This window comes from Rhopilema esculentum, chromosome 4 (assembly GCF_057945365.1).
Source record: "Rhopilema esculentum isolate cy_ngs chromosome 4, ASM5794536v1, whole genome shotgun sequence".
NCBI classification, from domain to species: domain Eukaryota; kingdom Metazoa; phylum Cnidaria; class Scyphozoa; order Rhizostomeae; family Rhizostomatidae; genus Rhopilema; species Rhopilema esculentum.
This window is the reverse complement of record NC_142818.1, coordinates 10,592,670-10,609,175: the sequence shown is the minus strand read 5'-3', so window position 1 is coordinate 10,609,175 and position 16,506 is coordinate 10,592,670. Positions and strand designations below refer to the sequence as shown.

At 38.1% G+C, this 16,506-nt stretch overlaps 1 protein-coding gene across 2 annotated transcripts; it reads left to right on the top strand.

The window, feature by feature from the left end:
* Positions 1-5,249: 5,249 nt before the first annotated feature.
* On the top strand, positions 5,250-16,434 carry LOC135690803 (uncharacterized). 2 transcript variants are annotated; one of them, XM_065208466.2, is made up of 6 exons: positions 5,250-5,306; positions 8,762-9,275; positions 11,504-11,843; positions 12,109-12,571; positions 13,230-13,481; positions 15,388-16,434. In XM_065208466.2, the coding sequence occupies exons 2-6, from the start codon at positions 8,932-8,934 to the stop codon at positions 15,495-15,497; spliced, it is 1,509 nt and encodes a 502-aa protein (XP_065064538.2). In that variant the 5' UTR covers positions 5,250-5,306; positions 8,762-8,931; the 3' UTR covers positions 15,498-16,434. The 2 variants fall into 2 exon arrangements, with proteins under 2 accessions (XP_065064538.2, XP_065064539.2); XM_065208467.2 differs by having other exon boundaries at positions 5,267-5,543.
* Positions 16,435-16,506: the final 72 nt, after the last annotated feature.

Sequence of the window (16,506 nt, the reverse complement as noted above, 5' to 3'; positions counted from 1 at the left end):
CATGAATTGTAGTGTACTGAGAATACTGGCAAACGTAGTTGCTAGAAGGAAGTACCAAGGGGAAAAAGGAGAGTACTTTTGCCTGGTGAAGGGAGAAGGGAAATCAATACTCAATAATTTTTGCCAACTAGTAGCTAAATCATAGCTCTTTATATTCAATCAAGCTTTAGCATGCACACCTTTAAAGTTTTGAGAATGAATCGATAATAAAAAAGAATTTGTTTTGCAGGGATGCAGTGGCGGATCCAGCCAAAAATCTGACTACCGCCGAAATGAGATAGAGGGCTGACCACACCCTTTAGACCACACCCATTTCTTGGTCACACCCGGTTTTCTAAAATAATTATTGCTTTCTATAATTTCTTATGTAGACCATTTTCAAGAGACAAGCGGTGCTTTACTGAAATTTCATGTATCCTTACAACAAGCTTAAGAAGAAATAAATAATCTTATTCAATATTCTGAGGATGGATATTCTAAAAAAAATTTACGGCATTTAGACGAGGAACACCATAGAATTAGAAAAAAAATACATTTGGCAGATTTTTGAAGTGTCGCCTAAAACTCGCATTTAGTCGGACAATTACTTATGAAAATCAGACCTGTTGGAAATTACAAGTATAAAAACCTAGATAAAATTTGCAACTATTGAGAGCAACTTTTGTTAAACAAAGTATCATACTTTTGGCGAACATTGTGGGCCTGACTTTTAATCCTGATGCCTTCTTAAATTTTAGAATATTTGAGTCTTAATATTCTTTTAAAATTTATTCCTACGAATAGTTGTGTATTGTACAAAATAATGGGTCACATCGGCTTTGAAGGTGCGAGGATCGCTCAGTTGTTAGAGGCGCTGACTACAGACCCAAGGGTCTGTGCAGGGGCGGATCCAGTGGGGTGCGAAGGGGGCTCGAGCACCCCTCAGATTTGAGAACAAACTTTTTGAGGATTAAAGCTTATTCTACCGCAATTTTGTTTATTATTATTTAAACCATTTAAATAATACCGGGAAGTATGCACATCTCCTGAAATTGTTATTTCCGCTTCAATGCCCCGTCTCACAACTGTTCAACATTGTTATTTCAGTCCATGCATTGAAGTGTTATGAAACTCCCCCTGGTTGTCCTGTATAGCATTCTACAGACTCGGAAAGCATTGTCTCCTCTTATATCCAGCCACTTAAGGAACCCGTGGCCTGTAAATTATACGAGTTTCTGCACCCGTGGAAGTGAATCTAGCCAATCACGGTGCCAGGTCGAGGGGTTCTAAACTTTGGCGCGAGAACCCATGGATTTCAAAAATCCAAAACATCAAAGAATACCGACAAACCAGGGGGAGTTTCTTCGCTTCAATCTACAGTCAAATGTATAAGTGGTTTTATGACCAGGGGGAGTTGAGGTTGACCAGGGGGAGTTGAGGTTGACCAGGGGGAGTTGAATTATGATACAGCACGCGACGAATGCTTAGGCGCAAATTTGCAATATGTTTTCGTGGATCTTTTGACGATCTTTACCTGATGCTCGATGCTGGAACGGCAGAACTTGTAAACGCTGTGGTTTATATAACAGAACGGTTTCAAGTTTCAACTCCGTGTTTCACGTCTTATTCATAGACCATGAGGTATGATTTATATTCAGAGGATAAAGCTTGCCCGAGCCCCGAGCCCTTGTTATTCTTTTTTTAATAATTCAAGAACTACATAAAAAACATCTCAAAAACTTGCCCTTACTATTATTGACCAAAAGGGGTTTCCTTTTTATACCTACTTATATTCCTGCGAATACTTTTTTCTCTAAGAATTTCAAATACATAAAAATACTCAAAACGCCAGGCCCATAGCGAAACATTCAGGGCCTTCTTTGTTTGGTTCGGCGTCATATGTCGATGCATGCTGTGTTTGAATCCCTGTGTTCAACTTTTGCACTGCACTTCAAGGGCTTCATTCCACCAGCCACGTTATTTTTTTGGTCAAGCTGATCAAGTTCTAATAAATGGCTGCAAAGAGTCAAAAATTAAATTTTGCTTTGAAAATTTGTGGGCTCGGGCCTTTTGCCACTGCGGGCCATCATATCATATTTGACTACAGTTTCTATACTTTTGTACCCTAAGTGAATATAAGAGGGGCGAGCTGCAAATTGCGTTCAATTGGCATAAAAGCTGAAACCAAAAATTACTATATAAATCAAGGCATCCAGGCTTTTTAGTTTATGGAAGACTTTCATTTCATTATGGCTTATTAGCAGGGGTACAGAGTTTGTGCATAGCAACACCCTGGGTTACCAAGCCTTACGTTTTAGAACCCCTCAGAATAATTTCTAGATCCGCCCCTGCTGTGGTTCGAGTCCCTGGCATGACCAAACTTTCACCCAGAGTGGGGAGAGTCGCCAGCTCTAGTAGGAATCATGAGGTGTGGGCACATCGAGAGGAAGGACCAGGACACTGCTCGATAAGCATAGTATCTCAGTGTCCTAAAAACTACCTTCGGATGCTAGGTAGCAACAAATACAAACATACTAATACAAGTTACAGTTTGCCCACTTGCAGAATATGTAGGCATCCCCCCATCTTTCTGTAACGTTTGAGCCGTGTTGAGCGGCAGTACTACTCAACCCCCCATCTGAGCGGTAGTCAACTCGGTTGTTCATTGGTTGTCAACAAAATTTGGATGCATCCCCCCAGGTTGGCAGTGATTTCTGACGATTTGATTGGTTTAGGCAGGCTGACTACCGCTCAGTGCAACTCGAATCCGCTCTACACCGACTCAACCCCCCTAGCTAGCAAGCCATGATTTCATCATCCCCCATGCTAGCCTTCTATTTGCAAACATGTGGCTCGGCAATTGGCACGCGATTTCCATAGCGATAAGGATTAAAAAATATTTCTGTCTCTGTGGAAATTTCAGGCATATTCCTAGGAAGAATGGCTTGGTTTGCAGCGCGATCAATTATTTTCAATAATTAAATATGGTTTAATTAAAGTAGTAGGATAAACATGAAAATGATTCTTGTTTCTGTAATTTTTTTAATAATCTGACTACCGCTCGAGCGGTAATGGCGGTAGTCTGGATCCGCCACTGGGGATGAATTCGGACTTGTATTGCAACAGAATCCTTAGTTGAAAAAGCCAGTCCCAATCCAAAAGGAGTAGCTTTTGCTCAAGCAGTTTGAATATAAGAAGGGAGATGAATTGCTCACTTACACTTTCTCATGCTCAACCCCAACAATCACGTGTCAGGATTATTAGGAGATCCCATTTCACTTTCGTTCAAGAGGATTGTTACGTAAGCTGTGTCTTTGCCGTTTTCCGAGTGTCATCCGATTCGATTTCAGTGTCATCGTAGTCGATTCCAGTGTCATTGATAGCCAAGTTCAATGGCCAAGGTCATCACATCACTGCAAATACAGCACTGACATGAAGAACCAGATTTAATCATTTTTCATACATTCATTTGGCCCTGTCCCAGACCTAAGAGCAGCAAATAATTTGTAGTAAATTTCAAGGACGGGAAAAGAAAATGTAATACAGCTGCCTTTTCCTTCTTTTGTTGTTCGGACCTGTTTACACAAACCTGTGTAAATCCAGATTCTACAACAGTCCAGCAAACCATTTTCTGTGAGGACTTTGGGGAACAATTTTAAGACTCGACACATCACAAAACGCATCAAGTCATTACATTTTTTGAAAAGAACCAGGGGCGTAGCTAGTGGGAGGGGGGGGGGTAGGGAGAAGAAACACATTATGAAATTGTCGGTAAATCTTCAGTTTGTCTACAAATTCCTTAGTTTGTCGACGATAAAACTATCTAGCAGTAAGTGAAATAGCACCTAAATTCTTCTCCATCTATGTCGTCGGTAAATTTTTCTATTGATGACCCTCCAACCCCTAGTCTGGAAGGTCAAGCATTGACACTGAAAAGAACTGGTAAATTGAGACGTAGGCTAGCTTAATTAATTGGGCTTAAGTTAGAAAAATTTAAACACGTTGCACGTGCCATGTGAATGCAGATTTTGCTACTTTGACAAAATTAACAAATAATATGTGCTTAAAATTGTAGTTTTAAATCGATTCAACTTCACCTTTATCGATGTCTATTGAGATGCGCGTGTGCGCGTGTAAACAAACTTTGCTCAAAATTACATTATAAAGTGCCTCAGTCGCAGCTTGTTCTTAATTTGTACTAAATTCTGAGCACTATTAGGTTCATTTTTTTGCAAAACTGTTCTTACAAAAAAGTTTATATTACCATTTTCAAATGCATTATCAAATATTAACTAATATCATTTTCCCGATCATTTAGTTTTATAACTGTCTTTGGTTGGTGTTTCATTACATAACAATGGAATTCTTTACTAGACGTTCTAAAAAACTTGAGAGAATCCCCCAAATGTTATGCAATGTCAAAAAGCTTAAGATCCCGAAATCCATTTAAAGCATAATTGTTTTTATACATGGAGCAAGTTTCTTGGAAAGAATCGAGAAATCTTTTGTTTATTGATATACACAGTAAACACCAAAACAAATACGAAATATGTAATTTTATCATGTTGAACAATGTATATAATATATTTATTATTTAGCGTTATATAATAATTATTTGGATCATGCTACCGTCTCCCTGTGTCATGTGGCCATGAAGTGAAAGCTGAACAATCAGCCTTGTTATATAATCATTGGAAACGCATACACAGGGCGAGCGTATCGTAAGGATTAACAAACGTATCAAAATTTGCTAATCCTTACGATATTCAATTTCTCCAATTCAAATATCATACGACGTTTAAAGCAAAACAAACTGGAACCCCCTGAATAAAAGTTTGCCTCTAGCTGTCAAGACAACACAGTACGTTTATTTGGACCGTACGTACGTAAATCCATAAGTTGGATTTTGTCTTAAGGTCATGTACAGTGTGTACGATATAATATTTATAAAACACTTCTGCATGAAGGACAGACCCGACGCCTGTATTTCAGTGATTTTCTTACTTCATGCTTGTCGGCTATTTCTCTGAGAAAGGTGTATAATTTTGAAACCTATTTAGGACATAGAATTCAAAAATGGGTCAGTTTTGGAAAACTAATCAGAAATTCCAAGTAATCGGGTACCAAATTTTGTTGCTGATTCGTCTACAAAAAGAAAAATTTCAAATATGATTGCAAACAAATGTGCAGCAATATGGTCTCCTCTACGTCAGGTTTCATTTGCTCCACTGATGCATCCCTCTACAATGACTTTTGATCCATTGTATCCCTGCGTTCACCAAAAGATAAAATGGCATCCGATGTTTCTGTTTACAAGCTGAGATGAGGTAGGGTGTTGACTGACCAACCAATTGATCTATAAGTTCCAAAGTGTGTGTACAAAGGCTGGCGTATAGTTCTGGTTGTAGGCAGGACTAAGTAGGCTTATTTAATAAGATATTGGATGAGCTTTGGCCTAATTACACAAAAACAACTCTGCAGAGCACAACAACAACATCATTGGCCTAATTTTGAAAACCGGAGGAAAAAGCACTAGGTGGTATCTTCTGATGTGGCTTTTTGTGGTATGGAAATTTCAAGATGATGCGTAATTCATCTTTTAGAATTTTTGGTTATAGAGTAATAGTTTTAATTATGAAACATTGTTCTGGTTTACCATTGTTTTTGTCATGCACAAGAACCTAGACAAATCTGTTATAAAATGCATTTTATTTGAAACTATAATGATATTAAATTTCTGTTTACCTGATAGATTCCTGCATTTTTCCTATTTAACTGATTGATATCATTCGGTTACTTAGCAGTGTTAATATTGGAATTTACTACAAAATCACTATTTCAAGGGTGTTAGTGAATGTATGGAAAAGGGGGTGATATGACTAACCAAGTAAGGCTTCAGACAGCCTTCGATCAAGAATTTAGGTCATGTCAGCATGTGCATAATTTGATCCTCATCTTAGTCAAAATGTGACAGACGTATCATAGTTTCTCAAGAAATAGAGGACGGGAAAAAAGAATAGAGATATCACCTTGCTAAAGGTCGAGAAATAATAGATGGGTTTAAAGTTTAAACACCAATTCAAACTCAAAAGTGAACTTCCTCTACGAGATTTAAGCAAACTATAACTCTATTTTCTGATAAAGCTCATTATATCAATTGGAATTGTTCTAAAAAAGAAATCTTAAATAGACATTCAAGAAAATATTTCTATAACAATAAGCTTTCCTTTATTCCTATTTCTGGCAGTGGCATACCCAGGGCTGTAGCAGTAGGGGGGTCTAGGGCGCAGTCCCCAGAAATTTTATTTGGACCACGCCCTTCAAACACTCACAAATGCGGGGAAACGCTCTTTTTGCAAAGTTTTCCCCCATTATTTGATTCATTTCAGCTATGGTAAATAGCAAAGTATTTTACAATTGTTATTGACACAAGCATACAGTATACTACCCCCCCCCCCCCCCCCACCAATGAGTTTTACATCGTTTTTGGACAAATCTTGAGGACCATATTTTAGAAAAGTGGGAGGGGGTCCGGACCCCCCTATTCCCCCATTGGGTACGCCACTGATTACTGGCATTTGAGCAAATCACTCAGGATAGATGTTTGACTGCAAAATTGAGGAATCCGGTCAGGAAAACGGCGAAGAATTTTTTGACTGCATCAACAGATCACAGGTCGTCTAGGATCAGGGAAAACTCTGCAACAAAAATGACATCCAGGAAAACACAATACCTATCTGGATTCTTCATGAGCTATTTGCAATACCTGGAAAAAAGTATTGCATCGTGCTGAATAGAATTATTGCCCTCTACAAAGTACTTCTGTGAATACTGAGTTCATCTGCAATACACTCATCTTTTTTTATAAGAAACTGGCTATAAGAAACAAGTACTGGACAGTCAGAAAAAAATTAAGAAACTTCAGTACTCAAAGCAAAAAAATCAAGAAACTATTAAATTGTGATAAAACTGACAACAGCGAAATTTTGTAAAATCCAAGAACATGATTGCCCTGAAGGCCTAGAGATTAAGACACAAAGGATAAAAATATACTTTCCACGTCAGAACGGAAGCGAATCTCTTGACGTGAAAAAAGGTCACGAACATTTCATAACATCATTCATGATATCATAATTAAGAAACTCTTAAGAAACAGTGAGTATTGAAATTTCCAGAACATTAAGAAACTGGAGTACTCAACATCAACCTTTGTTTCTTATAAAAAAAATGAGTTTATGCATGCTGAAACGATGCAGCATTTCACTGGCTTCGCCGCGTGCTCAAGCTCATTTCCCCAGCATAATCTAATAGACAGGGAAATAGATGCGAAAAACTAACAAATTGCCTAATCTCAATTTTTTCTTCGGATTTCTACATTTCAATGGCTAAAGATCGATTTTCCGAGATGGGCCATCGCGAATTATTTTTAGATTGCACGTGATTCGTGACGTCATAAATAAAAAATAATTCAACAAGAGCGCTGATATCTCTTGTAATAGAAGTCTTATAACAATAATAATTACATATTCGGATAGCTCTAAGAAGGAGCTTTCATTTGATGCATAACAAATTATATTTTGCTGATATCAGCAAATTGACTGATGACGTCATCAAACCAAAATAGGCCTTTTACCACCACTGTTTCGCAAAATTCTGATTCTTGGGCTGTTAATTGTCCTTTCTTAAGATATTCTATCACTCTCTGATAGAAAAACACGTCCATTGAGTAGGTAAACAAAAAATTTCTTTGCATACTTCATTGATTGACGTTTCTTTGATGACGTCATATCATAAATTTGTAAAAATGATATACTGTAGATAAGATTTTTTTTCTATTTTTGAAAATTACGCTATCTAGTCTTGCTGCCAACGCAGGCAACAATTTTATGATATGACGTCATCAAAGAAACGTCAATCAATGAAGTATGCAAAGAAATTTTTTGTTTACCTACTCAATGGACGTGTTTTTCTATCAGAGAGTGATAGAATATCTTAAGAAAGGACAATTAACAGCCCAAGAATCAGAATTTTGCGAAACAGTGGTGGTAAAAGGCCTATTTTGGTTTGATGACGTCATCAGTCAATTTGCTGATATCAGCAAAATATAATTTGTTATGCATCAAATGAAAGCTCCTTCTTAGAGCTATCCGAATAGCGATGGCCCATCTCGGAAAATCGATCTTTAGCCATTGAAATGTAGAAATCCGAAGAAAAAATTGAGATTAGGCAATTTGTTAGTTTTTCGCATCTATTTCCCTGTCTATAATGCGAAGAAGCCAAGTCCCTAGTGAGTAAACAGCGAAAGGGATTTCCACAAAACAAAAGGATTTCTAGGGTTTACCGATAAAACAATAGGATTTTTACCCCTTGGTCGCTAGAGCCTTTTCAAGAAATGACATTTCAGTGACTCTAACCAGTTATAAAGAGAGTGAACGCAAGATATAAAGAATTGTCGATAAAGGTTTCCCATTTTCTCAACTTTGCTTAAATCTATCTCACTACACATTTCACAAATTGAAATCGTTTGTTTCGGGCGTACCATTGGTCGTTCAATTCAATCCAATTTTATTCGTATACTACAGAAGAAGATACTATATTGATACTGTAAGATACAGGATCCTTAACAAAAGGTATAGTTACAGGCATAACTGTAATTACAATAAATAAAAGCAGCCATGAATAATTTGACGGGCCAGCTCCTATAAATAAACGCCGCAAGAGAATTGAAGAAGAAATTGATCCACCAAAAGTCAAGCGTTCAATTCATGGCATTATCTTTCAGATGAAAGGCTATTCAATACGGTGTGGGAACAGGTACGAACATGCCGAGCCCCCGTCACAACAGATCTATGGACTTTTAATTATTGTCTGTTTGACAGCTAGAAAGAGTATATAAACCCTTTGGCTTGGTCTCAACATTCAGTTGACTGCAAAGGGTTGCTGGCAAAAGTCATGGCAAGGTTACTGCACTGCACTTTACTCGTCATATTAAGCTACTTCACCGCAGTTGTTGCTAGCAAAGATGCCAAACACGTCAAGGTCCTGATCGTAGGAGCAGGTGCTTCAGGTATAAAGGCTGCCGAAACAATCCACAACAATGGCATAAATGATTTTCTTATTCTCGAGGGTAAGGATTACATTGGAGGAAGGATCCACCATGTCCCTTTTGAAGGAAACATGGTCCCTCTTGGCGCAGGCTGGATACACGAGATTGGACCCAATAACCCAATATGGACACTGTCGCAAAAGTTAAAGATGGACGTCCATCATGAAAACTACTCAAGATTTATCGTCAGGTAAACTATTAAAGTTGTCTATGTCCGTGTCTACCATGTTTAGGATCAGTGGTGGAACTTATTTCGGGCTTAGCCCCCCCCCCCACCCCATTCAGCGTTTTCGTCGAAAAATTGAAAAACTTTTAACGTGCCGAAAACACATCCAAACTGTTATCTTGTCGAGAAATCGTGGGTCTGACCCCCCCTCCCCCCCCACCTAAACGAAAGTCTGAATTTCCGCCACTGTTTAAGATAAAAAGGCAGATCGGCTTTAATAACGAAAAAATTCTTATTGGTAGGGGGGGGGGCATCGCAGCTTATATTTTTACGTGCAAAAAACCAATTTGTGCAGCAGTAAAACATATTTGTACATTGTACCATTCAAATCATGTTGTTAAACCAACTTACAAAAAAACGACATATTGCTAAAGACCAGAAACAAAACCGTAATGAGCTATAAAATACAACTAGAGGTTACACTTCACCAGTATCTTTTTTTCGTCATTGTCTTATTCAGAATCTTTGTTTTCAAAACATGCTAACAGGTGACTGTCTGTCGGCCTCTGGACAATCCCTTTTCGTTGGTTCCTTTCAGTTCTGAAACAATATACAACTGGTTTGGGATCATAGTCAGAGAAAAAGGCATATTTGAATTTAAGTACAATATCTTATTAATTGTTTTCCCCTTAAGGCTTTTCCTGGAAATGGTTTTTATAAGGCTGTATGCTGACATAATCTCTTCGCAGTCTGCAGAATGGGGCTTCCCCACCATGGGGCTTCCTCACAAAACTCTTGCAAAACTTTTGTAAAGAAGTTATAATCCTGAAGATATTTGCAGAGTGGCTGAAAAACACTTAAGTTCTTGATCTCATGGGTTCCGGCAGAGGTTGGAAAGTGGGAGGGCAAAGGATGTTTTAACAATCGTAACAAAATAATTTTAAAAAAGCTCTATTGTTTTGCAAAAAGTGGGGAGTCATGGCCCCCCGGGCCCCCTTCGTCGGAGGCCCTGTATCTATGTCGCTTTGCTGGGCACCTTTCATATTGTTCAGCTAAGACACACAAAATCAACATCAGGTGCAATTTAATCCCGGCAGCTGACGAATGTCATCCTCGTCACTTTCATTTTTGAGAAAATTTAGGGAGCTTTCATTAAGTATTGAACAGCCTGGAGTCGAATAGCCTCTAAGTCTGCACACAAACTAGGAGGCGAAGAGATTCAACAGGGTCACCAAAACCTTTAAAAGAAAATTGTTTGGCTATTGAATTATTTCTGACAATGAAAATGGCCTATGAAACTATTTATTTAAAAGATAATTAAAAGTCAGTCACTTTCACTTTGGCTATTTTCTCACTTTCTGCCATCATCCCTGTCTTCTGAAAATCTTCCACTTAGCTCTGATTTAAGACTTCTTTACATATCTTAGCCTTTTTCAAACTGCTGGCTTTTTAGCTGCTGAAAACTGCTTTTCAAAATGCTATCATAAGTTCCGAAACAAATGTTTCATTCAAGCCTTGTAAATGTAACTTTGGCTAAAGAGCATCCATGGCATTTGAATCGATCGAATCAGCCTAAATTTGAAATTCAAGTGTCACCTGGGTGGTATCGTCAACGCAGGGGCAAAAATACCAGGGGGGGTGTGGGGGGTGTGACACCCCCCAATCTTAAATCGCAGGGCAATTGAAGATTTCGCAGGGCGCCAAGAAGAGCTTTATCACCACGCAGAAACGCCATCTCTGATTTTCGAAAAGGGCCGTTTACGAGTTTTGAAATGGAAATATTATATTTGTTATGAACCTCCCTTACTGACATTGCATTTTAGAGATCTGCTTCGTCACTGCAGTTAGTATTTGCTATTTCTATAAGTTATCGATCTATTCATTGATATTCTTCTCATGCAGAAAATCATCACTATTTCTATAGCCATCCCCCTCATTGTTAATTTCTGAAAATAAAGATTGTGGCTTTTGGGCATCTGTACTTTTTCGGATTGGAACGTTGAAAAAATTGCTAGAGAAATAGCGTAAGTGGAATATCCATCAAGAGTTGCTAGAGAAATAGGCCAATAAAGGAGGCGTCTAATTAGCACAAATAGGGTGAATGCCTAATAGCAGGAGACAGCCAATAGGACGAAATGCGGTACTCCTTTTCTTTATATTGAGGCCTTTAATGACAGCTATAATAAAGGGATGTTTGTTTCATATAAGCATGGTATCTTGGTTTTGTTGTATTATTCGAATTATTCTTGCAGGGACGGTCATACTGGAGAAGAGCTAACTGGAGCAAATAGCATTTACAAAGAGCTGAAGATGAAGTCAGAGCAAGCTGATCTGAAAATGAAAAAGCGAAGAAAATCAGGTTTATCTAGCATTCCAATAAGATCCGCCCTTGGAATGGTTGGATGGAATCCTTTTTCCTATGTCATGGAAACATTGGAATACTATCATTTCGATTTCCAAAATGGTGTGTCGCCGAAATCTCTTAACTCAGAAGTATTCTCAGTGACTGGTGAAGGAAAAGACGTTGTGGTAACAGACAAACGAGGCTATGCGCATGTGCTCGAACATTTGGCAAAACCATTTAAAAACAAAGTAAGTGGCAGCGCGAACTGTGAGCGACGCATTATCGTGAATTCTGTCGCTGCAGAATTAAGTAGAAGTTTATTGGACTAGGATTAAAGCGTTTAAGTGTTAAGAGATGCAAGCAGGGTTGAGTGGACGAATGGGTTGGCAGTTGTTTTGCAGATATTTTCTTTTAAATGGCCTCATTGCCTCTTTTTTCGATTTGTTTGACAAAAAAGATTTTGTAAACCACACTGCAACATCAACTAGTAATCATTTTCTCATTAATTTCTAGATACGTTTCAATACAGTGGTCTCCGAGATAAAGCACACAGATTCATTTGTCAAAGTGACGACAACAAAGGGAGATGTATACAAGGCAGAACAAATCCTTCTTACCGTCAGCAGTGGGGTTCTCATTAACAACCTTATCGAATTTTCTCCTCCTCTGCCAAGTTGGAAAACGGACGTCATCCACCTTGTTCCAATGTGTTACTACTGTAAGGTGTTCATGAAGTTCCCAAGACGCTTTTGGGATGACTCCAATTACATCTTACTGTCCCAAAGGTTTCGTGGAGACCACGTTCATTGGCAAAACTTTGACCATCCGACACTTTTTCATGGAGATCATATACTGATGCTGACACTCACCGAGGATATGTGCTTGAATTCTGAACAGATGACCGATGAAGCAGTGAAAGAGAAAGCCATGCGATCCCTGCAGAAGGTCTATGGTCGCAACATACCTTGGCCCACTGGTGAGAGATTTTTGTCACACTTACCCAATCTCATATAATTTAACAAACTATAAAATCTTGTCTTTCACATTTTTTGCACTATTACTGTAGCTAAATTTTATTTTGTCTTCTACGTCAGTATAAATGAAAATTAAAGATTTTTCTGGCGTCTTAGTTGCCTCTCTTGTTAGTAGGGGAAACCTCTCTGACCTTGCATTGTTCAATAAAGATATTGACGAAGAGGAGTAAAGGATGGTCAAATGCACAAAAGTCAAATATTTGCTTTCTCATTGAAGTTTCTCAAGGGGGGCAACTGACTGCCAAGTACTTTTCCATATAGATATATGTACCGACAGTATTACAGTCTCAATATACTAAGGTTCTGATTTCCTTTAATTTTACTTATTATTGACAGAAAGTAGTACTTAACACTTTTCAAAGCTCTTCAAGGGTAGCGGAGGCTTAACTTTAAGGGGGTCGGGGGCTAAGTTTGGGTCTTCCCCAATTATTGTTGCTTCATTGTGATAAAATTTCCCGAACTGACTTGGAATTTGATAAATTTTGTCTGATTGGAGGTGTTGCAGCACCTTCCCCCCCCCTCCTCGGGCAGTTTGTCTCCTACGCCTTTTTCCGAACACCATATTACCCAAACATTCAATGTTGATCCTGTATATTACAGCCATGCTACGAAATAAATGGAGCAGAGATCCAATGACGATGGGGGCATACTCCAACCCTGTTGTTGGGTTTGCTGAAAAGGACTACAAACGTTTGCAAGAACCTGTTGGTCGTATCTGGTTTGCTGGTGAATATACAACAAAGGACTATGGGTATGTCCATGGAGCTCTTGCCACCGGAGAGAGAAGCGGGAAAGACATTTTAGCGTGCATGAAAAACAAGAAAAAGTGCAGCAATAGATCTAATAACAAAAGTAAATACAGATTGTAAATTACTTGTTTAACATAAACAAACAGATTTTCTAGCAAATGATAATGATATGATCGTTGAAAGGATTCTCTTTTGACACGCACATGCCTGTTCGACGTAGACGAAGATTCTTTCAGGTTACAAAAATTTCTGCTCTTTAATCCACGAGCCTTGTCTCAGTTAATATTAGTGCAAGATTCTGCTAATAGCACTTCTGCAAAAAAGCAATGGCTGTTGTTCAAAGCATACGAAACTATCACTGATCGTGGAGTCCTTTTGCGTAATCAAGGGCATGGCACTGGCCTAATATCAAGTCTTTTCGTTTCAAAAAGTAAATTTTTGAAAATGGTTGTAGTGTCCAAGAACCTACCGTAAAAGCTCTATTAAGCCCGGGGGGCTTATTTTATGTAAATTCTAGAGGGGGCTTATTAGAGAGGGGGGCTTATCTATTATTAAAAAATACAACATATCTGGGATTGCTTTGAAAGAATCAACATCAGTATCCACTTGACTTCTAAAGCGCCCAAGGAAATCTTCACATTGGTCGTATTTATTGCTCATCACACTCGTCAAGAGACCCACTCAGTGCGCCTGTTTCCTTTGTTTGAAATTAGGGGCTTAAGAGGGGGCTTAATAGAGAAAGGGGGCTTATTTTGAATTTTGGCTTGGGAAGTGGGGGCTTAAGAGAAAGGGGGAACTCACGGTAATCCTAAAAGTGGCGAGTTATACAGCACATCCTCGTTTATCCGAACACAGTTTTCGGTGTGAAGTAACACCAAATTAAGCTCATCGTCGATTAAATTCGAGCTTTAAACTTTTATCTAACAAAAAATCACTAAAAGCATCATTACATTAATCATACACTTGCCCCCTTATAATCCTAAAATGAATCATGGAAGTTACGAAAGCATACACATGGGCTTATCTTATCTCTATAAGCGAATCTATTTGTAAGATCAAGGAATGTGTGTATCAGTTCTTATCTGAGCAGCATTTTTGTAAAAAGATCATTCGTTATGCCCCGAGTATAACAGAAGGCTAAAGGGAATTTGTTTTAATATTTCTCATGTCTTGTGTGCCATTTTTCCTGACCAAAATCTTATTCTCGATCATCCAAACTTCGAATGGCTCTTCTCATATTTCAAGCTGATAATATCAGACCAGAAGAACCTTTTTGCTGGGTTCTGAAAATAAGTTTTTCCTGTAACATTGTTTTCTCGTCCGGAGAGTAGAAAACATCGGGTAGTGACTTGAATGATCTCTCAGTTCGGCTGTCATATATTCTGACGATTTTTTACAGTTGAAAGCTGACAAAACTCTAATTTCAACTAGTGCCTATGTTTTATGATTTTTCCAGCAATCGGTGGCAAGAATTAGATCTAATCCGACAAATTTCTCTATTTTTTGACTGATATTTTATATTGGTAAATTTACCCAACTCTTTGACAAGGGGCCATGGAAAGAGGGGGGAGGGGGTTCTCAGAAATAATTTTTGTACAGTGACAAAATCTCCAAGCTCCTACACTACAGAATGATAAATAAAGTATGAATTCAGTTTCGTGGTTGCGTGAAACTAAATTTAGTGAAGGCACTAAGGGCATATGAAAGAAGGGCCATCGCTACAATGGGGCGAGGGGGTTGTGACACCACCTTGGAAAGAACATTTATTGTGAAACGAAGTGTTTTTTGCCATGTAGGAGTGCTTTGTCAGCAGATTTTTTAGACTTTTCGTCGAATTAAGAGCCAAATCTTTGTTAAATGCCTTTTTACTGTGATATTTCAAAGATGACTCCTCAGACTTCCAGTTTGTTAATAAAAAATTGCACATCGGTTTTCTTCTATTCTTCAAGTGACATTGTAATCAGTTTTTATCATCTTACCTTACCGATTTAATATGATATTTTTTACAGCCCCATATATAATCCAACGAACAGATGATATGGCCGAGTGTGCGGAGGAACAAAAGTCTGGTAGAAAAGAAAATTACGGCTATAAGTATTGGCGAGATGAATTTCGGTAGCAGCGACAAAGTAGAAGGATGTTTGATCATTTGATGGGGATAACGAGAAAGCTCATCTTAGTTGCACGGACAAGGAAAATACAAAGATGGAAGCAGTTGGTCCATACTTGTGTTCTGAATCAAGTTGAAAAGCGTGAATCAGAAGATAATTAGCCAAGATTCGTAGTATTTATATTTGTTGTGAATAATGTGAATAAAATTTAGATTTTTGTTTATCGTTAAAAAGCGTAGCTAGTATACTAAAATAAACATTTAGAAAAAGAATCAAAGCTAAGCTTTGTGATATTGTCACATTATCAAGTTTTGCAATTTTTAAACTATACACCAGGTTCGTTTAGAAAAGATCACTGGCTTTTATCTCACCCACTAGCTTTGAGAAAAATTGTTGCAAAAATAATCACCTAGTTCATTAGAATTTTGCTGGCTTGTTCTATTCTCTGTAAGACGGACGAATGTAAAATCAGATATGAAGTGTGAATCGTTGCTTTGAACTATATTAGTCTAACAGAACACCACTTATAGCAAAATCCCATAATCACCCCCTTATTTCAGACATTCAACCTTGTTTCTTTAACCTTTTTGCTTTAAGGTTAAGAGGAGATGCTATTTCCTCGTTGGGGAGCATCTTTTAAGTTTCGAACCATATCAAATCACAACATTTGTTTATCAAAATCATATTTGATCTAATGGATTAGTCAAGTTCCTCTCTCCCGTCATTTAAAGTGAGAGGCTATTGTTTATCGGTTAGTAAGGTCGCAAAAGCAGCGAAGTCTTTGCATACAGTAAATGTTACATACAGTAAGATCAAATTTGTTAGCCTTATGTTGTTTGTTGCTAGAAAGAAAAGTGACCTCAGGAAGGAAGCTTGTGGGATTTCAGCTCAAATATGCCATACTATTTAAATACTAAACAATTCAGAACAGTGCCATAGAATTAAGCCCGGAATAAGTGGCACTACTGCCCCCGAAGTAATACATTTTGACAAGTGTTTGAACAAATGACTGTGTTT

Coding starts and splice junctions, on each gene's coding strand:
- LOC135690803 (XM_065208466.2), top strand. CDS start 8,932: ATGGCAAGGTTACTGCACTGCACTTTACTCGTCATATTAAGCTACTTC. Junction 11,844..12,108: donor CAAAACCATTTAAAAACAAA/GTAAGTGGCAGC, acceptor ATTAATTTCTAG/ATACGTTTCAATACAGTGGT. Junction 12,572..13,229: donor CAACATACCTTGGCCCACTG/GTGAGAGATTTT, acceptor TGTATATTACAG/CCATGCTACGAAATAAATGG.